The 23,536-nt window shown below is 39.7% G+C and overlaps 1 protein-coding gene across 2 annotated transcripts in view; it reads left to right on the forward strand.

Moving 5' to 3' along the window:
• The window catches only part of slit1b (slit homolog 1b (Drosophila)), a 77,223-nt gene that overhangs the window by 22,322 nt on the left and 31,365 nt on the right, over nucleotides 1-23,536 (forward strand). The window contains exons 3-12 of one of the 2 annotated variants that reach the window (XM_063475094.1): nucleotides 636-707; nucleotides 829-900; nucleotides 16,724-16,795; nucleotides 16,961-17,032; nucleotides 17,301-17,372; nucleotides 17,509-17,672; nucleotides 17,761-17,908; nucleotides 19,925-19,996; nucleotides 22,264-22,335; nucleotides 22,818-22,889. In XM_063475094.1, the coding sequence (XP_063331164.1) occupies nucleotides 636-707; nucleotides 829-900; nucleotides 16,724-16,795; nucleotides 16,961-17,032; nucleotides 17,301-17,372; nucleotides 17,509-17,672; nucleotides 17,761-17,908; nucleotides 19,925-19,996; nucleotides 22,264-22,335; nucleotides 22,818-22,889 (888 nt within the window). The remainder of the gene's footprint in view (nucleotides 1-635; nucleotides 708-828; nucleotides 901-16,723; nucleotides 16,796-16,960; nucleotides 17,033-17,300; nucleotides 17,373-17,508; nucleotides 17,673-17,760; nucleotides 17,909-19,924; nucleotides 19,997-22,263; nucleotides 22,336-22,817; nucleotides 22,890-23,536) is intronic. The other variant, XM_063475096.1, reaches the window with a different exon arrangement.

Here is a 23,536-nt window from a genome sequence, read left to right on the forward strand (position 1 = left end):
GAGGGTTTATTTATGACCTTTTGACCTGGAAGCACTGTGCCCTCGGGGAGAAACTGCATGAGCAGTAATTTCCTGTGTTAACTTGAGGACTAGAACTGCAATGAGTGTCAGTGATGGACATGATGACATGTCCCGGACTGATTATATCTCTGGAGACCTGATCAGAACAGATTAGCAGCCCACTGGGAGCCCTGGGCGTACTGCTGTCAGGAGGGTAAAGTGTTACATCAGTGGTATATGAGGTGGAAGACGGCAGTATGTTTCTCAAATATACAGATTCAAGTGCAGACAGATTCAAAACCAGTGTCTGAAACCAAAGCCTCATCCACATATTCAGCTGCTGACAAATAAAACTCTATTTTCATGTACATGTTATTTTTACCCAAATTCATCAACACACTCATAATTAAAGATTAAGTTAAACAAAGGCAGAACATATCCTTGTAGAAAAACTACTGTATTTTCACAATACTCAGACTGAGATCGACCAAACAAGACTCATGTTTCACAAGGAAGGATTAAAGCGTGTTACCAATTTATCAAATAGAAAATTGACTGTGTTATTTAATATCTCCTGATTTGTTTTTAAAGTATGTGCTTAAACAGTGAATATTAATGTGAGCGTTTCCTTGCAGTCATTTGATGGAAAACCAGATCAGTAACATTGAGAAGGGAGTATTTGATGAGCTGAAGGAGCTGGAAAGACTGTGAGAACACATTACAAAGACATTTACAAGTATAAACCAAATGAATTTTTCATTCAAGTGTTTTCTTTCACAGGAAATGATAGCTTTTTTTCTTTGTCTTTTTTTTTTTTTGTCCACACAGTCGCCTGAACAAAAACCGTCTCAGCCAGCTTCCAGAGCTGCTCTTTCAGAAGAATGAAGCCCTGTCTCGACTGTGAGTACAAACTCCAGAGCTCTGCGTGTTTTCTCTCCATACCCTGCACCCTCTATTTGAAATCTCAGGACTTTGCTCTCCTTAGCTCAATGTCTCTGTCCTACACAATGCACTTTAGGGGTTTTTGCACAGTCCCATATTCAACTGATTAGAATGTGTTTATCTTGGCCATCAGGTATGTCCGCCATGTTCACACATGTACATGGTCCATAAGTACTGGCTCATACTTGTCTACCACCCTATAGCAGCATCCAGTGTCTATATCCATCTAAGTAGTTCTGTCGGTCTTACTTGGAGAATATTGGACACTTACAAATCGCAGAGTTCCCTGAACTGGCAGCTCTTCATATCGACAGGGAAGGTCATAATAGGTCTTAAACATTTAGGATTTTTAAAACAAGCAGAAGTGGTCATTGGGGTATTTTTCAGCATCATCATGTGCATTCAGAACCTATTAAGCTGAAATAGTCTGGATTTCTTTCAGATACACACTTAATTTGCATCTGTTAAAAGTGTGGTTCATTGAGCTCTAATCGCTCTGCTTGTTTGTTTTCATTATTTTATTTTTAATTCTTCTTCTTTTGCTTTGATGGTCCTGGTTGCTTTTGTGATATGTGTATGTATGATTGGATTTGAGTGAGTGCATGTTTAAAGGTGATCTGTTGTGATTTTCCATATTTTCTTTCACAAATATACTGTTACGTAATGGATGCCCAAATTTCAGATAACGAGGTCAGCACATGTGAATCAAAGGTCAGGGTTCAGACTGCAATAAATCCACTGATTCTTGGCTCTGTTTGATATCAAAGATAGGTCATCTCTGTAGCCCCACAAACCTTCTCTTCTGTTCTTTTGTTTGCATTGAAGCCATCAATGAGGAAAACGTTTTCCTAAAGCGAGGCAAGTTAAATCTGAGAGAGGGTGAACTGGGCGAAATCAGTTCATCGTCAGTAAAAATAATCAGTATAAGATTATTATGAACTGTGAATCATGCAAAGCTACTCTATCGTAATCCAAGAATAAAAATCTGGAGCTAAAAATAATAAATATTTTCCCCTTCATTTATGGATAATGGATTATGTCTGCAGGTCTTGTTACGTCAACCCAGTTGAAAAGAATGTATCCAGCCTTCGTCCCTCCAAGCTGTTGTCTTAAATTTGTCTGTACATTAGCTAATACACAGATGTCTTGAATCTGGATATATTTTTGGATTATAGTGATCAACTACAATAGTCTAACATTGAACATTTCTGCTACTCCAAGCTGTTTAGTCACTGATTTTTCTGATAAAAACAATTGACCTATTTTTCCTCACCCAGAAACACTGCAAATAACCTCCCTCTAGACAGCAGAGGCACTGCAAATAACTTACAGGCTCCCACAGGAGCAGTAGGAACTGTCTAGCTTTAATTCAACATTTGAACACACACATAAAGAGCTTATTTTAATAACTGAAAGCTTGGACACAGTTGGTTACTGTGTGGATAAATGTGACTCTCTCTCTCACACACACACACACACACACACACACACACACACACACACACACACACACACACACACACACACACACACACACACACACACACACACACCTCGGACGCTTTTGTTATAAATGCGTGGTTGTAGTGTGAGATGGGGAAGGTATCTGCTACTGCCTGGAGACGCCTGGAAACACATACACAAACATTACTGCAGAGAAAGAGAGGAAAAAGCAAATATAAGAGCTCTCTAATTAAGTTTTTCCCAATGATTGATCTGTTCGTGACAGTGATGTGCTTTGGTACCTGTGTCTGCATGTTTGAGTGTGGTGATTTAGTGCTTAACAGAAAATGTGCTGATACAAAGAGACTTACTTTTCCCCCCGAGTAAAGAAGGAAGGGGACTGAAGGGGGTAGCAGCCATGAAAAATACCAGTAATTACAGAAAAAAGTGGAGACAAACAGTGTGTGTGTGTGTGTGTGTGTGTGTGCGTGTGCGTGCGTGTATAAGAGGGAGGAATAAAGAGAAAGTATAAGACGAGTAGATGGTAAAAGACAGTGTGTGTTTGTTTCAATCCGTGTGTCTGTTCTGATTATTTGCTGCTTTCTGTTTTGGCAATTTCACACTCTAGCTCCCATTAGGACGTGCCGAGATGGACTTGGAATGTTCGATCAATCAGCAAACACACACACACACACACACACACACACACACAGTGACACACTCATAGCACAGAGCCATTAGCACTTCCTCTAGCAGGAGCGATTTCTTTTCCTCCTGCTGTGATGATGGACTGTATAAAGCCTGATGTCCCTGGGAAACACACACTCATGGCTTTTTGTTTGTGTGCATTTTTGTCTCTTCAACAAAATTGCCTTCCACACTTTAGCCTATTTCCTCTACTGTATATTCCCCTCTCCATGTATCAGTCTGTCCTCTTCTTGTAGATTGTGATATACTGTCTTCTTTTTAAACTGAGCTTTTACTGGCTAGATATATAGGTTTATTCATTTGCAAAGAACTGAACAGTGTGTAAAGACTAATACATAAATAAAATGTTTTCATTTAATTAATTTGCACGTCATTGAGTGAAATAAGTATTTGATCCCAACTATTCTAGACTCTCCACCACCATGGGCAAGACCAAAGAGCTGTGAAAGGATGTCAAGGACAAGACTGTAGTAACAAGCTTGGTGAGCAGGTGAAAACTGTTGATGTGATTATTCAGAAATAGAAGAAATATAAAATGACCATCAATCCAGTCTGGAGGTCCATATAAGATTTTGCCACATGGGGTGAGAATGATCATGAAAAAGGTGGAGGATCAGCTCAAAAATACATGGGGGGAGCTTGTTAATGACCAGCAGGTAGTTGGGACCACAGTCACATTGGTAATACACCATGCTGTAACAGATTGAAATCTTGAAGAACCCACAAGGACCCCTGCTCAATAAGGCACACGACCAGGCCAGTCATACGTTTGCTAGTGAACACCTACATGATTCAGTAAAGCTTGGGAGAAAGTTTTCTGGTCAATTAAAACCAAGATTGTGCTCTTTAGTGTCAACTGGACCAACTGTGTTTGGGGAAAGAAGAATCCTGAGCATGATCCAAAAATCACCCTCCCCACAATCAGACATAAACTGCTGAAAACATTTGTTTTGGGGTTATTTTTCTGCTATATGTACGGGGAGTCTACACCTAACCAAGCGCACAATGTACAGATGCATGTACTGTAAAATCTTGGACGAGAACCTCCTTCCCTCAACCAGAAGACTGAAGATTGGTCTTAGCTGGGTCTTCTGGCATGAAAATGACCCCAAAAATACCATCAAGGCCTAGCCAGTCTCCGGACCTTAGTCCTATAGAAAATCTGTGAAGGGAGCTGAAGCCAAGCGGCAACCAAGAAAATCAGATGTATTTACAGAGTTTGTGTGAAGAGGATTTTGGGCAGAGTACCTCCCTTGTGCAAACTTGGTGACCATCTATAAAAAAAGGTCTTACAAAGGTTTTCCACCAAGGGTTTCTTCCATCAATTACTACATCATGTTTTGCTTGGGGATCAAATACTTATTTTACTCAACAACATGCAAATCAGTGTATGTGCTGTTGTCTATGAAATAGTCACTTCAAAGACAGGGATGAAGTCTGCGACCAGTCAAGGTTTGCTGCTGGCTTCACAGCGACTTTTGTGCATCAAGACAGTAAGAAAACTGCAAGAAGGTAGAGTCAGTCCTGCTATCAGTTTATAATTGAATGGGGGCATATTGACAATTACATGCAATCTGAATATGAAAATACAGAAATTAACTGTACTTTAATGGCCAAAATCACAAATCTGTTGCCAGCTACAGTCACAGAAATTCACATCAAACAGAAATTCACATGAACTTCTCTGACTGGTTGTGGGAGGCAAAAACTAAAAGGGGTGGGAAAATTAGAATGGTAAAAACAACCAAAGACTGATTATTTTATTCCCTGCTAAAAACCCTCACCTGAATTCAACCCAGGTCTGAATGGACCCTTGAAGAAATAGTATCCAAATGGACTTCAGTCCAGAAAAACTCACGCAAATTCATGCTAGCAAAGTTTATTTAAAGTCTATGCATCTGTTACTTGATCCAGCTTGGAACCAGATGGTAAAACCTCTGATTAAAAGAAATTGACTCTTCATCATCCGGTTGAACTCAGCTCAAGAGTCTTAACATTTACAGTTTTCCTCCACTTTAACAGACATATTCAAACAAAGGCAATAACCCCAAACATCACAGGCTGGTCATGTTTGTGTGAAGTGTTTTGAACAACTAAAGAGAGATTTTAATGTCAGTCGAAGATGCTGCTCGGTTTTCCTCTCCTCTGTGCATACCTCTGTATTATTGTTTCATCCTCTTTCTTTTCTCAATTTTGGCGACTTTCATTTTTCATTCTTTCTGTCTCCCCTCAGTCTTTTGTTGGCTCTGTGTGGATGGAATCGCTCCACACCCAGTAACAGTCCTTTGTGTGTTTTGATGATACCTGGAGGGTGACTGAATGTGTATGTTCGTGCACCAGGGTGCCCCCTCCCAGCACCTCCCTTTAGCCCAGGGGAGCTAAAGAATTATGGGTGTAACTAGGTGTCTCTCTCACCCATGCACACAAATTCACCTTGACCTGAAAATGAACTGTGTGGTTAGCCAGTCGATACTGGGCTCCTGCAGGTCTTATTGGGTACTTGAAACAGTACTCAGTAAAATTGTAACCCAATGATACTGAGCTGGACAGTGCACAGGCAAATGCTTATCTGAACTTGATCCCATTTGAGATAGGAGAGAAATTCTTGTTCACAAATATCTCTTTATGGCGTCATTAGCATCTTGCTATTATTTTATACAAGACACATGTAAGACCACATAGGAAATGGCATCAACCGGAGCACTGACCACTAGCACTGTAAAAACAAAAGTGTGCAGGGGTCAGGGAAAAAACACTCAATGTGAACATTTTGTCCCTCATTTCTAATGTTATTGTAATTTGTCATATAAAATGCATCTTTATCTGGAATATGCACATAGATTATTTCTAAAGATTGATATGGATGGTCTCAAAGTGTAACCCTCACCTAAGAGCCTGGCTCCGGCCACTGCATAACTTTCAAATATACTCAAAGGTTTGAAAGAGGTAAAGTAAGAAAATTCTGAGAATGAGACATAGATGATGCAGGAGTTGTTTGGTGATCTTTAGGCCCATTTAAAATTGAAGAACAACACAGAATAGCAAGTGTTAGCTAGAGGACAATGGTCATCAACTGTAGCTGCTGGCTTTAGTACCCAAACCATGTTGTCTTTTTCTCTCCCTGTCGATGACCTGTCCTGCCATCTGGAACTGTGCTGATATGTAAACGGGTGTGAAGAGAAATGAGAGAGTTTTAGCAACTTTTTTTCTTTATCTTTTTTAAATAAATTCTGCATGTACATGTGGACTCAATTGTTACCACAATGGAGATCAAGTGCACAAATAAGCATGAATGAAATATGAGCAGTGGAAAACAAAATGTGTGTGCAAAACGAAAAAAACAAACAAAACACATACATGGGAATTAAAAATGTGCAGCCGTCTGCTTTAATGTGTCTTTTCGTGTGTGTCCTTGCATTTAACTTTCCCCTCAGACACTTCATGAGTTTTTTCTCATTAGGCAGAGTGGTAGAGCTGTCCTCATTAGAGCAGATGATTGGCATCTGCGTGCAGCTAATTAACGGTGTGAAGCTGACAGAGGTGGTGATGGCAGCTGCCTGGCTGCACTTTAGAGGCTAACCGGAGTGTGACCTCGACGTTTAGAGGCAGGAAGAGCACACTGGGGTAATAAGCCTGTATGTGTGTGATAATTACCTTTATTTGCATTTGTTTGTTTTGTGAGATTCCTTGCATATAATCATGTGCTAATTACACTGGTTAGCATCGATACCAAAAAGGATGTTAGATACACTTATGGCTGAGTGTGTGATCATAGTTTATTGCTGTTTCTCTCAAGATATCCTATACATCTATCTTGCAGGCTGATGATTAAAACACAAAGTGTCTTCAATTATCTGCTTATTGTTGAGAACAGAAACATTAGCTCGGTTTCTTACAAATATGCAGTTTTTAGTGGCAAGTTTCTTACAAGTGTGGTAGTGTGGGATTCAAATGAAACCAACCAAGTGCTAATGAAATAAACTGGATCTCATTAAAACATAAAAAACATACTGTTTCCTTATGTATTTATTTATTTGTCGTGTACATATTTATGCATATTGTAAATGTCCTACTTCTTCATTCAGTCCTTCCTTGCTGAAGAAATGTAACTTGTGTTATTACGTCAAGGTTTGTTATTAAAAATATCCACCATTAGCTCAAAATAACTAGTTTTTTAATTGCAACTTCTTCAGAACTGCTTTGATGAAAGCAGCTATATAACAGAATGAAATTACGTATTAATTATAAGTTCATTGCTGTGTTTGCTCAGGAATAATCTGTATTCCCTGAGCGACTGTTAGGTGACAGGTGTTGATGAACTTGTAAACCTGGTCTTGAAATGAGTTCTACACCATGAACCTCTTTGTGATTTCTTTTCACAGATAACTGTGGTCACCTCTAGTTTGCATGAAAGATGCCAACTTGTTTGCCAACACTTGCTAATGGAACCCAACCAGCTGGGGAACATATATTTGTCCCTAGCATTAAGCTAAGTAAGCATGTTAAATCAAAACCGCTGATTACCAGGGGGTCACTGAATGGGCTCCAAGCATGCGGCACTGGGATGTTAGTAGTAACTTTTCACTACTGGTGGTAACTACCAGCAAACACTTTGCAGCTGGCCGGGAAAATGCTCACTTTTTCCTACTAACTGGTGGTTGCCAATTGCTGCCCAGTATGACTGAGGCCTTACTTGAGGTGTCAGAAGAAGTATTATGTACTTAATCTGCAGAAAACTTATATGAAAAAATATTAGTGCTGCAGGTGGTAAATGCTGACCTCTTTTTAAGTACTTTTTCTACAGTAATACATCATATTCCATAATGTATGTATATGGAATATCATAAATATGTAGCATGAGTCGAGGAGGACATTTATCTTGACAGCAAACCTTAACAGCTTGTAATGAGCTCAGAAAAAAATGCTTTTGCCCCCAAAAATTATAAAAGTATATTAAAATACATTTTTTAAAAAAGGACTTTACATGAAGCCATGCAATATCAAAACCATGATACTATTTAACTCGAGCCTTAAGCCATGCTAAAACCTAACATATGTCTCTTCAGCAAGGGGCCACAGTAGATATTTCTGCATGTGTTCAAATACATTTGCACATGCATGCAAATCTATATTTACATTATCTGCAGGATTCAAATCTGTCACTGCAGAACACACAAAAGAAGGATTTTCCCAGAATTTTAGTTTTCTTAAAGCCGGGACTGTGGGGCTCTTCCTGCTGTGTGTGGTAACAGCTTCATCCTGGATAATAAGATCAGTGGTGCGGACAGACACCACTACTCCCTTTACAAAAACCTGCTCAGCTTTTATTTTTCTGCTCAGATTGTGTGTCTGCGAGTGCGTGCGTTTGTGGGAGGTCAGTTCACAGACGCTGACTTCTCCTGTCATGTCCATCCAAAGTAAAGCTGGCACACTGAGAGCAGTGGAAAAGCATTGTGGGAACTAAAACATGCAACTGTTCAAAGAGCCAATCGCTAACCTAAGATGCAGACTAGGGTGAGAATTACTGCGAGACAGCTGACGGTCACATTCAATTCTCACATTCTTCGTCCTCTGTTTCATCCACCCACCATTCCTCACTGCCCTCTATTGTCTGCTCCCCCTTGTTTTTTCATTTTCATATTTCTCATCACCTTCCCCTCATGTGTCTTTTGGGGTTCTTCAATTAAGCGCTCTTCTCCCCTGTGGGTGGAGGGAAGGAAGAGAAATGAAGGATAAAAGGAATGAAGGAAAGACACAAAGGCAGAGGAAGGGAGGTCAACAAACTGTGGATGAAGATCAGCAGTTTGACAGCAGGCAAAGAAATAAAGATGGCATGATGGAAAGAAAAATGGGAAAAGATATTAAATCAAAGAGAAAGTGAAGAGTAGGATTTTAAAAAAAGTTCAGGAAAATAATAATAATGGAGTATACAAATGTAAAAAACATACAGTACTATAAACACTGAAGGTGTAATGCATGGGAGCAAAGCAGGGCTGAACCTAAAAGATGCAAGCCAGATGGCCAGAAATAAGGAGACATTTTCAGTATTGCCTGCTATGCTTGAGTTTGTGCTGTTGCCATGGTCATACCTTTACATGCCATCAGGTCATGAGCTTTTCCAGAGTTCAGTGAGTGTTGGTCAAACACTAACGCGACTATGTTTCTCACACATAAGCCCTCCTGTGCTAAGGGGCAGCCATGTGTCCACTGGATGTTGTGTGAGGGTAATATTTAGCATGTGTGTGCGTTTGTGTATGGATTTTGTTGTTAGCCCGTAATACTGTGTTTTGTCTGTGTTAGTTTGCCTGCTGAAGCTCCGTGATTGACACAGCTTTGAAGTAAAACAAGAAAATATGTTCTTTTTGTCTTCACACATGTCTCCTTATATTACGAGTGATGTGGCCTCCAAGTAAAAACATTGAATATACTGATGGTTCTGATTTTGTATTGTTTATGTTTTTGGCTTTTGGGGGGGTTTTGTTGCATATTTCCCTAAAAAAGACACATTAAATGAGAATTTTTAATAAAAAAACATGGTGTAGAAATGTTGAATACTTTTTTAAGCTCATGTTAGGGCCTGTACCATGAGACAGATGGTATACATTTAAGGGAGCACTGCATAAGAGCCTGGATATTATTTCGTATTGAATAACTGTTTTACAAGTGGTGAAAATATCATGATGAAATAATTCTTTATACTCATGTCATGAAAAATGGACCATATTGCCTGGTCTGATGAGTACGGTGGTCAAATCCAGTAAAACTTAAACACCAGCAAATAGAAAAAGCAAACATGCAAATGCCAAATAGGAAGTATAGTCTATAGTATAATATGAGTCATGCGAATCAAACATATTAACTTTTATCTTTTCTAATTCACAACAGTGATGAACTTTCTAAGTTTAAGGATATAATTCATCCACTGTTAGCTCCTCAATGTTATGCTAACACAGTGCAGAGCAGCTACCTGAGCACCACTCCCACAGACATTGATTATCTTGTCAATATTTTTACTTCTTCAATGTGTACACATAAGCGGGGTGCACATAAGCGGTCCGCAGGTGCGCATGCGCTGTCAAAATTAAAAAACGCGCACCAAAAAAGAAGTTGCAACGCGAGTTTGCGTACATAACATTTTCTGGAGGAGGACAGACATTTGTTTAGAACTCTTAAAGATGTCGAAGAAGCAAGCTCCTTTAAGCAATTACTTTGGTGTTCCTCCACCTCCAAAGAAATGTCAGAAGGAGTCCGAACCGCAAAAGAAGCGCGTATTCTCGGAAAAGTGGTTGCAGGAGGTGAGCTGACTTCAAACAAATGATGAACGCACAGAGATGTGGTGCAGAATATGCCGTGAAAATCCCTCCAGAAAATCTTATGTACGCAAACGCGCGTTGCAACTTCTTATCTGGTGCGCGTTTTTTATTTTGACAGCGCATCCACACCTGCGGACCACTTATGTACACCCCTGTCTATATACTGTAGCTCCTTTGAAAAGGAAAACCTTAAATCAGGAGTGCTTCACTCCCTGGTGTAACTCTCAAATGTGCACCTTAAAGCAGATACCTCGTAAACTGGAGAGGAAATAGCATCTCACAAATTTAGAAGATCATCATTTAGCCTGTTTTCTTTATATTATTGTAGGGTCTTAACCTTACAATATAAAGTGCATTAAGGCAACTGTTGTTGTGATTTGGTGCTGTATAAATAAACCTGAACTAATTTGAATTGAATACCAGCTAAGCCAAGATATGACTAAGGTGCAAAAAAGAAAACTGCTCACTTAAACACCTAATTTGTAATTGTGTCACTTCATAGTGGTGGCTTACAGTATGTTGGTGTTTCATATTGGTTTGCATTAGGTGGCAATAAAGTGACTTAAAGTGTATGAAGAAAATAAACAGCAGTCCATGCAAAAGTTGACCAAAGGCAACTTTTGGTCCAGAGTCCTCATTTTAACAACCCTGAACTTCAGCTGAACAATGTGACTTCAGAGGGGCACCAGTTTGTCCACTGGCTTATTAAAGCCACAATGTGCTAACAGAGCAGGCATCGCCATCAAGTGCAAACATTAAACTCGCTAAAAAAAAATTGCATGACGGCATCCTGTAAGGGTTTTGTTAGTCTAACTTCTCAACCCCAAACACAATAAAAAAAACTGCATGTCTGGAGAAAAGCCATGTTTATTCATTAAACAGAAGTCAGACTCTCAGCCGGTTCAGAAGCAGCAGGCCAACCACCTGCCAACCGCAGGCCACACTGGCAAATATCAAAGACCTCCATAAGCTTATAAATCTGATTAGATACTAAATCATTACAAAGATCTCCACCAATATTTTCCATTAATCAGTTTAATGAATGAATAGATGTAAATGTTGTTGCACTAAATACTATTGCTACTATATATTACACGTATGTTAGCAACGTGTATGCACTCGGCATATTTGCAACATTACCTCTTAATGCTGCTGTGGTTAATAAATGCTTCCACTCTGAAATAACACCACCTACAGTTAACTGGGGAACCAGGAGGGAAGAAATTTCACAAACTGAATCTTGTCTTGTACAGTTGTTCTGTGAACATTATTTATTTTGATTTCTTCTTCTTCTTTTTCTTCTCGGAAAAAATTCTCTTTGTCTCTTATCCTTCATCTTCCTCTGCAAATCCCTTGGGATGGATATGTATCACAATTAAGAGGGTTTATTCACAGGGTATGTGTGTGGGTGGTTGGGTGTGGAGGAATATGTCAAAATATGTGTGATCTTTGGATCAGCTTCCACTGGTGTGACATTTTCAGACATGTTGGTTCATTCTTCAGTGTTAGCTTGTGTGCATGTGTGGTTGAATGTGCATTTAATACAGAGTGGGAGATTCCCAGTGTTATTTAATGTGTGTAGGTATGCAGGTCATTTTAGGGTTATCCATTCCATATCCGTTCTTCTGGTTGACCACATTAGCCTGTAGTGATGCTACATTAGACCACTTATTTATATTTTGTCCTGCACATCTGGTTGAACTTTCTTTTCTATTCTTAATCCACTGGTTCTCCTCTTCAGCGTCATTCTTTTTTCGTGAATTGTCTTTCTTCTAGTAAACACCTCTCTTAACTTATTTATTAAGTTACTTATTGAGGTTGTTTGTCCTGTGTGTGTCTGTGTGTGTCAGGTTGAGGAGTGGACCAGACTACAGAAATAAAATATTAACCATGTTGATGCTCTGGCTCTGTCTGCTGACCTGTCTGGACAGAGTTTAACAAAACAAAGAAAAAAACAAAAAAGGTGTGCATGAGTCAAAAAAGCAGTTACTCGTTACAGATAACAGGGTGTCTTCAGAGTTTGTTAACTCTGTGATTTTAAATGGGATTGCCTGATATTTCAGTCATGCAGTGAAAACATTCAGACCAAATTTAATAGAACTATATTAGTACATTATGAAGTTTTGTTTTTCAGGGGAAGTTAAATGTTGGACTCTTTCTGCATTTACAGTTTCACTCATATATCATACTAGTGTTCCAGTTAGCAAGATTAACTCGCTGCTAGGGACAGTGGCACAAATCCAACTTTTTCTAGTAAACAGATACCCAGGATTTGACTTTCTTCTGATATTGTATGCTGATCTGATGGCACTGTTAGATTAATAAGCTGTTGTCCTCACTTTGAGCTAAAGATGAATCATTCTTTTACATGTGAGGTTCTGGTTTCAAGCCGGTTGGTGCTTTCTGTGTGGAATTTGCAGTTCTCCTTGTACCTGTATGGTTTTCCTTTGGCCACTCCCACTTCCTCCCACACTCCAAAGACATGTGTGTTAGGTTATGTTTGGATTCTAAATTGTCTGTAATTGTGAATGTGAGGATTAATGACTGTCTGTTAGCCATGTAATGGACCAGCAAGAAGTCCAGGGTGTAACCTACTCTTGCCTACTGACAGCTGGGGTGCGCTCCAGCTTTCCTGCAAGTGCTTACAAGTGGCTGGATAGAAATAAATGTATTAAAGTGGCGTTTATGAATCACTTCAACACAGTTTGTGGTTTTGTCACAAACTGCTGCAAACCAAGAAAACTGCAGAAGTCTTAAGCCACCCCCCGTTCCTCCCCTTTTTTTAAAATTAATTATTTTGTGCTTCGTGTTGTAGTCAAAAACTGCTGGATAGTTTTGCAGTACTCTTAGTGTTTCTTCTACATACTGCTTGCTGACACAGTTACAGTTTGTCTCGCTTGGACCCAAGCACAAAACTGAAATCATAGCACCCTTGGAAGGACTAGAAAAGCATAGTTATTCATTCATTTAACATATAGCTGGACGGTTTTGATGACTTGTACTATCAAACTGCAACAGGGACACTTGGAGCTGTCACTGGATAATTCTTTCTTTTGCTGCATGACGTCTTTCGGGAAATCATTGCTTTAAAGCATATAAAAGCAAAATAAAAAGACCAAGCAACATGAAAGTAAGTGTACATCCCATACAGATGTATAAAAGGAAATACCTCCATAGATGGAATGACTCTATGGCGAATAAGAAGGTAGCAATAAGCGAGACTTAAACTAACCCATGTTTGACCCTTGTCTGAAGGAGACAGATAGACAGAGAGGTGATGTGTTGTCAACGAGCAGGAAACGAGTGGGAAAGTTTACCTTTCTCACCCTCCACTGTGAGCAGGAAGGGAGGGATGGAGGGATGAGGAGGATATTGAAACGACAGGAGACACCAGAGAACAATAAGAGGATGAGGAGGAGCGAGGAGAGACAGATCCAGAGACACAACGGATGAGAGAAAGGATCAGAAAATGAATAGAGGAGGTAGCAGGAGACGGAGAGCAAATATTAAGAGACTGCCTACTGTCCACACACACACACGCACACACATCCAGCTGTGACCAGTCTGTGTTTCCCTCCAGTAAACATCATATTCAGCCTCTTTGTGTCCTGGCAACAGAATCTCGATGACCTGATGGGGAAGCATCTGTGTTATTGAGTGTGAGTACCAGCGTGTGTGAGCCACAACACGAGGGTGCTTTTTGTGATCACTTTCCATATGTTTGTGTTTGTATCATGTATTTAGAAAAGCATTTTATTTTTCATTTATTTTTCTTTGTTCCACTGCTTTCCAAGTCCAGTTGGAGGCATGCATGTCATACATATGCAGTTGATGGCATCTTCTTTTCAAAAAGTCTTCTCTTAAAAAATATTTACCTCCATTAATTATTGCAGATGTTCTTTATAAGTTAAACTCCATCCGTTTGAATCAATTCAATCTGGAAACTCTTCAAAAACAAGCTGAAAGTCTTAAAATATTGTTTTTTCTGCAGCTTGTATTCAAGAGTGGATGTAAAGCTTACTGGATATGAACAGACGACAGAGAGGAATAATGGGTCTGTGTGGCATGTTGGCCTTGAGCACTTTCTGAAATGAAGCAGAAAAACTGTATGAACAACTGGACTTCATCTTTCCCCTCCTCTGTCTCTCGCTATCAAGTCTGGATATCTCTGTCTACATCACCATAACAGTCCATTTCCTCTGCTCCAACACTTTGTATAGTTTTGTTATTGGTGCTCTCTCTCTCTCTCTGCCTCTCTCTATGACTCGCATGTCTATCTTTTTTCTTTTAACCCATTTCTGTTTCTCTTCATATCTGCCAAACTTCCAGTTTGTCATATCACATACTGAACTACCTCAACTTGATTTAGCCTATAACTTCTGTTCTTGTTTCTCTCCATAATCACTCTTGTGTCCTGCACCACCCATCCCCTTTTAACATGTCCATCCATCATCCTTTTCTCCTTCAGTCTGTTCATTTACTCTGTATATCCCCCATCACCGTCTTCACTGCTGGTTTCATGTGTCAGACACTGTTGAACTTTATACTTCAATAAAAAGTCTGCTTTTCAACTGGCCTCAGGGGTGTCAGAATCAGTTTTTCACTTTTCTAATGTACTGCTCTATGTATGTCTACAAAGAGCTGGTCTAGCTAGGCCATAGCTGTGCATCAAGCTGGTTACAGTATTGTGTAGCACAGTGTTCGTGAATGCAGTAACAGAAGTTCTAAAAGTACAGTATAATAGTATAAGATTAATTTGGTTAGCTGGTTTGTCAATTACTTGACTCTCCTCCTGTGTTCAATCTGATTTAAAAGAGATACTTTCTTGCTTAAAGGCACTATACTGGCTGTCTAGTTCTCAATAAGTGGGTGTTTCCTCCTCTGTCAGCCTCTGGTTTGACCCTGATATTAATGGACTGTGTCTGAGGACCTTCAGGGCAGCCAAAGATGATGTACATCCTCTTCTGTGGTTTGTCTAACACACACACGCACACACACACACACACACACACACACACACACACACACACACACACACACACACACACACACACACACACACACACACACACACACACAATTTTAACCCCAGAGTTTTGCTTTTATTTATTGGTCTCCGTTGCTGTGGCTCACCTGTCTGTTTCTATGATGTCTAATCGTGGCATTGCATTTCTTCTTCATTTTTTTTTTTATCACCAAAGCCAGTCAGTAAGTCACGTGACCTTGGTCTGTAAGCAGTCTGCCTGCTGCCTCTCAGACACCTTTTCTGGAGGAACTATATTAAGATAAAGAGGACTGGTGTTTCCTTAGTTTATCAAATAGGAAAAGACCATATGTTTTATTAAATGCATGTAAACATACACTGTGTTGCCAAAAGTATTCACTCATCACACCAAAACATTGAATTCAGGTGTTCCAGTCACTTCCATGTCCACAGGTGTACAAAATCAAGCAGCCAGGCATGGAGACCGCTTCTACAAACATATGTGAAAGAATGGGTTTGCTCTCAGGAGATCAGTTAATTCCAGTGTGGTACTGTGATAGGATGCCACCTGTGAAACAAGTCCAGTTGTGGAATTTCCTTTCTAGTAAATATTCCACAGCCAACTGTTAGTGATATTATAAAAAAGTGGAAGTGAGTGAGAACGAGAGTAAATGAGCCACAAAGTGATAGGTCATGGAAGATCAGAGAGCAGGGTCAGTGGAAGATGAGGCACATAGTTTGAAAAATTTCAGAACTCAAACAAATTCACGTTTTTGACAATTTCATGCTCCCAGCTTTGTTAGAACAGTTTGGGGATGGCCCAGTACTGTTCCAACATGCCTGGACACATGTGCACAAAGCAAGATTCATGGATGAGCAAGTTTGGTGTGGAAAAACTTGACTGGCCTGCGCCAACCTGACAGAACACCTTTGGAAGGAGTTAGAGTGGCGGCTGTGAGACAGGCCTTCCCGTCAATCAGTGTCTGACCTCAAATGTGGTTTTGGAAGAATGATCAAAAATTCCCATAAACAGACTCCTAAACCTTGAGGAAATCTTCCACAGAAGCATTAAAGCTATTCTAGCTGCAAAGGGTGGGCTGACAACATATTAAACTCTATGAATTAAGAGTGGGATGTCACTTAAGCCCATTGTATGTGAAGGCAGACAGCAAGCATCCAAAGCTCAGCTCGACTGGTATGGTCAAATGTAATACCATATAGAGCATCTGCAAGAATTGCCATGTGCTATAGCAAACTCCTGAATGTGGAGTCAAAAAGTTGTATCACTGCATCTCTTAGCAGAAGGAATTTCCCTCTTTTCTTTGTTTTTCAGAGATCTAAGTGAAAATGCCATCCAAGCCATTCCGAGGAGAGCTTTCAGAGGCGCAACAGACCTTAAAAACCTGTAAGTGAAGATAAAGTGTTAAAGGAATGGGTGCAGTGGTGATAACGGTGCAATTTGCTACTGTCAAGAAATATCACATCCATAATTAGAAGACTGAGTGGTTGGCTGGACCGAGCCATTAACTAAATCTACATCATATTGGCTTTGTGTTCTTTTTATTATCAGTCAGCTGGATAAAAACCATATCAGCTGTATTGAAGAGGGGGCGTTCAGAGCTTTGCGATCTCTAGAAGTCCTGTGAGTAATCTGAGAAAAATAATTTCTTTGATGCTCTTCTCAAAACAACTTAATCTCTCATTAAAAAAAACTCCTTTGTTTTCTTCTGCTCTCTTCATCTTTTCTACTGCCATCATTTTTCCACTGGCTTCCGTGCCTATCAACTCTCTCTTGCTTTTTCTTGTTCCATCTCTTTGTTCTCACACCCTTCCTTTCTGTCCTTGCTGTTATATTTAGTGTTGCCCCTTCTTCTCGTCATTGCTAATTTCTCTCCTATTTTTTCTTCTAGCACACTGAACAACAACAACATCAGCAGCATTCCAGTCTCCAGTTTCAATCACATGCCAAAGCTCCGCACCTTGTAAGTGCCTCATCTTTTTCAACTTTTTTACCCAGAATGCCACAGTTAAGTCTGATTTTATCTCTGTCTGTGTATCTGTCACCTTATGTTTTACCCACCCCTCCACTACTTCTCAAATGTATTTTCCTTCCCTCAGTCGTCTCCACTCTAACTCTCTGCGCTGCGACTGTCACCTGGCTTGGTTGTCTCCATGGCTACGGCAGCGGCCAGCTTTGGGCCTCTACACTCAGTGTAGCTCTCCTCCCACACTGAGGGGCCTCAACCTGGCCGAGCTGCGTAAAAGTGACTTTGCCTGCTCAGGTACAAGAGCCCGGCGATAGATGAGGCTTTGATCCAAATGTGGATGACGAAGCAACGTGTGAGAAGTTTTTTTCTTCCTTGTTTTTAGGTCACAGTGGCAGTGCCTTCGTTCAGCCATGTAGTTTAGCATCTGGGTCCTGTCCTCCAATGTGCTCCTGCAGCAACAACATTGTGGACTGCCGTGGGAGGGGCCTAACTGCAATCCCTGCCCACCTCCCTGAGGGTATGACTGAGATGTGAGTATCCCACAAGAATTATATATAATGATATATGAATGACAAATTCTGTTATTCTGTAGCTTTATAGTTTGCTTTCAGAACTCAGATAAAACCTACCAGCCTAAAGTGGGTTTCTTACAAGCAAAATTGTGAACCATGTAAAGCTGCTCCAGAGGGGTCCCAAAAGAGAGTGAAAGTCCCCACAGGTTTATTAGATGGAAAGAAATACTACAGTACATATACTTACTCTATGCCATGTAAAGGAAGAAATGTTACTTATGTCATTTTGCTGCTTCATCACATTCTTTCCGGTCACTTTTCATATATCCAACATGGAAAAGTGGTTTTTCGGATGCTTAACCACACTCTCTCTCTATTCTGCTGCTCCTCTGCCAGTAGCTAGAATGCAGTAGTGTGACAGGCACAGTTAGCGATAACTTGGACAAATCTTATAGATAGATTTTACAGGCCATTACATGTACTTTACATTTCTGCCAATACATCAAATGTTCTGATCTGCAATCCACCATTAAAGGATGTGATTGTCCTCACTGCAGCAAAGAGATATAAACTCATGTTTCCTGGCAGAGAAGGAAACCGTTATAAAGTGTAATCATTTTGAGTTGCATTCTACTCTGCTAAAAGTTTGAAAAGCTTACACAAATTCGAGCCCGTTCTCACTCCCGAGGCGTAACATCCCGTCCAGCCCTGTACTGCAGCCCTAAACTTAACCTTATCACTAAGCCTAACCATAACCTTATGCCTAACCTTAACCATAACCTTATGCCTAACCATAACCTTATTCCTAACCTTAACCATAACCGTATCCCTACGCCTAAACCTAACCTTATCCCTAAACCTAACCATAACCTTATGCCTAAACCTAACCATAACCGTATACCTAAGCCTAAACCTAACCTTATCGCTAAACCTAACCATAACCTTATTCCTAACCTTAACCAGCACTTTAATGAGGTGAAATAGTGTTTTCTAAAGCGATTTTAAGGGAAAAAGCGAAGATGTGTAGATTGAGTCCAAACGGTTCTCATGTGTCCGCAGTTTTCCGATGTCGTGACGTAGGAACGCCTTGGGTGCCCGAAAACGTAATATGTTGACGATTTGTCACCTAGCGTAAAATGTTACGATTTGGGAGTGAGAACGGGTTAAATTCACACCAGGTCTGAATACAGACATCTACAGAAAAAACTACAGAATTCTGTGCAGTCATGGTTAAACATTTAGCTCCATTCCATATTTATGTTATTATTTAGGCACCCAGTTTTCAAAGGCTCACTGCAATGATTCAATTCTAGTACTTTGCAATCTTTCTAAAGAACTGTACATCTCAAGGCAGTGTGAAATTGTCAATGTTCGTGTCCATTTGTCACGCAGACATGCATGACAAACGTCAGCAAAACAGTTTGATATGAACTGTGGTAACAAATACTGCAACACTGGCCCTGAAGCTGTGTCTGCACAGGAAGCTATTTGCATGATGTGACCACCAAAGAACACAGAACGTCAATGACATTAAACATTGGCAAAAAAAAAAAAAAAAGCATTGGCAATGCAAAGTGGGTGGATACCAAGATTCTTTTTTTTTTTTTTTACTTTCAAGTGGGTGATTCAGAACACACAATAGGACTGTATGACATATGACCTGGTAGTAAATACAAAAGCAGGTTATCTTGGCATCCACACCCTTAATCATCTACTGGCCACGAACCATCAGCAACAAAGCGATCCTCGATGAACAAATTGCTTCCTGTGTGAATGCAGCTTTAGTAACCAGCTCGAGTTCTGCATACATTTTTTAATAATTTCATATGGAATCTTTTTTTTATGCTACCTTTCTCATAATTTTTACCCTTAATTTTGGTTTTCATTCATTGCTTAAATTTAAGAAAATGTCAGGTGACCAGGTTTTTGTTTCTAGTTAGAGTTGATTTTTTTATCCCACCAAGAAGAAAACTGATGTTGACTGCTTGACTCGTGTGCAGTGTTTCAAAGTAGCCTCTTTGCTTTTCTACCCAGACGTCTGGAGCAGAATGGCATCAAGTCGGTTCCCCCAGGCGCCTTCACATCCTACAAGAAGCTCAGGCGAATGTGAGTGCTCCTGGAAAGCTTTATATCATCATACTTGCAGTTAAACACTTCCAAGTGTCAGTACAAATTGAAATAACACTAGCAATGCTTTCTATTGAATTTTAAATGTTTATTACAACAAATCAATAAAGGACTAAGATCACCGGGTGGATCAATAAGGGAGCAATCAAAATAAGCTTTTTCTATATATTTTAAATCTGTCCTGGGATGCCGACTGCCATCGAAAAGGTGATAAATGGATGGAAATTCATTGAAGAATCACACTGTCGACTGTGTACTTTTTGCAGTGTTATACTGGTTTTAATGTGGTAAAATGTCAATAATGGACCGGTTCTGGTAATAAGGTTTAATACGCTCACTGGGCACTAAGAACACTTTTTAAAATACAAATCACATTCACCCACTCACACCGGCATTTAGTGCTTTGTTCTGTTGCCTTGATTTTTCTAACACATGTACACACTACCAGTCAAAAGTTTTAGAACACCCCAATTTTTCCTGTTTTTTATTGAAAATTCTACAGTTTAATGTCTCATTGCACTCTGAAATGAAAGCAAAGTACAAATAAGCAATTGGAGTTAAAAAAGAACAACTTCCATTTATGTTCCTTTTATGTTTATGTTAACTCCTGTTCTGTATGGACAGCTAGATGCTGAAGTATGATAACTGTAACACTTGCAGTTATTCCAGTGTTGTTCCAAAAAATACAAAATAAAAACACCGGCCCACTTTAACCCCTGACTATGGCACACAGTGTTGCCTCTTTGATGTTTTTTTATGCCACTTTCCCTGGTGATTAATACACAAACGAGACTGAGATCCTGTGTTACTGTTTAGGCTCAAATAGGTTTGATGTTTTAAGACTCGCAGTGACATGAAATAATGACTCCCCTCAAATATGTCAAACTGAAAGTAATGAGTCTGTTTTCAAATGTAAGGAGTAGAAAGTACAGATACCTGAAAATTTGACTTACAGTACAGTAATAAAGTATTTGTACTTTGTTACTTACCACTGCTGATCAGCCGATGGCCCACTCCTAAACCATACCTGCACCCACGTGACCCATTTTAGTCCACTTCATTTAACTTCACTTTTTTTGCTCCACCTTTCTTTGTGCAGAGTACTTTTAAAGTCAGCTATGCCAACTGCAGCAGGCTACAGAAGCTCCTGCCCCTGAGCTCCAAATCAGCCAAAGCCATTACATTTTTTCTGCCTCCAGAGGGACAATGCTTCAGGGAAAATTTTAATGTTCTAGAGTCTGATTTGCCAAGTGGATCTCTCTTTTCTTCTGTCTCCACTGCTCACTGAGCTGTGGTTTTCCTGCTCAACATAACATACAGCCCCAGTGGAGTTTCAGCATCGAGGAGCATTTGATTTATATCAGCCTGCAAAGACATAGAGTCCTCATTAGAGGCTTTTTAGGGCCCTTACATGATAAATCAAGTGCATATCCATGTGATGTGATGTATATGTTTAAAAAATGCTAATCTGACCACAATAATAATGTTCCTGGCTTCTTGACCTTCTATCCTGTTTCACTTTTATTTCTGTCTTCTGTCTTTGCGGTTTTTGTTACTTCCACTGTTGCTGTTTTTCTCTTCTTCCTCTTCTTCCTTTGCCCATTTCCCTCCTCAGGCATTCTGTCTCTCTCCATCTTTTTCTCTCTGTGGTTTTCCTTTTCCTCTTAATCTTATCCTCTTTCCCCTCCTTTGCCCTCTTCCATCATCACTGCGAGACCATCCTGAGCACCAGGAGGGAGGGAGGGGGGCGTTTGATTACATTACCAGGCTGGTTTAAGTGGTTTGTCTGAAAATTTATCATGACAACTGAACGACTGACGTGTGGCAGCAGAACAAGGATTTTATAATCTAACATATTATGGTTTGGCATGCCAGACCGAATCAAAGATATAAAAACTTCAACTTGGCCAGAAAAATAGCTCCTCTGTTCTGACATGAAAAAAGTGAAGTTCTCTTAGCCAGCCAATTCATAAAGTGAGGTTTCTTATTTTTATAGGTGATTTTTATATAACCTGCTTTCATTTAGAGATCAGAAAAGAGAACAGTTAAAGTGCTGCATCACTTTTTTGCCTTTAATCCTTTAAAAGATAACACAAATTATTTGCTATGTACATATGATGCTTTTGGCTAAATGCATTTACAACAAAACAAAATCTGTATACATGAGTTTTTTCATTTTCTCCCCAAAATAAATCTAATCACTAAGTATTTAAAAGTGTTGGGCATTCATTGTCTTTCATTCCCAGTGACCTGAGCAACAACCAGATATCTGAGATCGCTCCTGATGCTTTCCACGGCCTCCGAGCTCTCAATTCACTGTGAGTAAGCACTCTGCATCTGATTGTGTAAACTGTTGGGTGTGTTGAGATTGCCTTTAACAACACATGTTTACATGTGTCTGTCGACTTTATTGGTTATCTCCGTATGTGCCCACTGCGTCCACGTGTTTAAGCATCTGTTGGTATGAATAATTGAAAAGTGGCGCCTGCTTACTGTACAGAGAATTCTCATGAAACATCAGGACATGCAAACAATCACAGCAGGCGGTCAGCCAGCATCATTGCTGAGTGTGTGTATGTGTGAATAAGTTTGTGTGCATATACTACATGACAGCAGTGTGATGTAAATGTCTTCTCTTCTGTTTATGGACTGTGAACGTGTGCTTGTGTGGACTGAATAAGACTTACTTTTGTTTTGGCGATGCAAATTTTGAACAGATGCGTCTTAGTAACTGTTAACAGACTGATGAAGCACTTTTGATTGCAGAACACAGTTAAAGACTTTTTTTGTTTGTGTGCAGAGTTCTGTATGGTAATAAGATCACTGAGCTGCCCAGTGGAGTGTTCGATGGTCTGGCCTCTCTGGAGCTGCTGTAAGTCCAAACCACAACATGCATATATTTGTCTGAACTGACTGTGTTTTAAACAAATCCATTTCAGGTGGCAAATATTTTAGAAGGAGCTGCATGGAAACTAATGCATGATTTATATGTAGTTTTTGCCAAGTTAATTGTGTAAATCTGCTTCTCATAACTGACTTGAATGCCCCCTTTGGTAAAACACTGCTGTACCTATGATGAAGTAGGTAAGGTACCACGAATGAGGTAATTAAGTGAATCATTTGATAATAGTTGAGAGGTGGAGCTCAGTATGATGACTGAATAATCTGAGAGTCGTCTTCTTTCCTGAACATTATTTCATTTTTTTTATTTAGTAAGTATTTGAAGATTCCTTGTGGTAATGTTAAACTCTAAACTGCTGGAACCAGTGACAAAAAGGAAATGGAGAGGAATCTGAAAGTTAGGGACAGACTAATCCTCATCCTGGAGACATATGCATAGACTTCAATGTAGGTTTGTGAAAAAAAATACTGTGTGTGTCCACACATCTGCACAAAATCCTATTTTAAAAATCTCAGTCATTTTGTAATAGTACAAATGTGCATTTTTAGCCATGACACTCACAAGAACAACAAAGAAGTTTTAAGGAGTTTTACCTGTGGTTGTACTATTGGTTGTTT

Source organism: Pelmatolapia mariae, linkage group LG6 (assembly GCF_036321145.2).
Source record: "Pelmatolapia mariae isolate MD_Pm_ZW linkage group LG6, Pm_UMD_F_2, whole genome shotgun sequence".
NCBI lineage: Eukaryota > Metazoa > Chordata > Actinopteri > Cichliformes > Cichlidae > Pelmatolapia > Pelmatolapia mariae.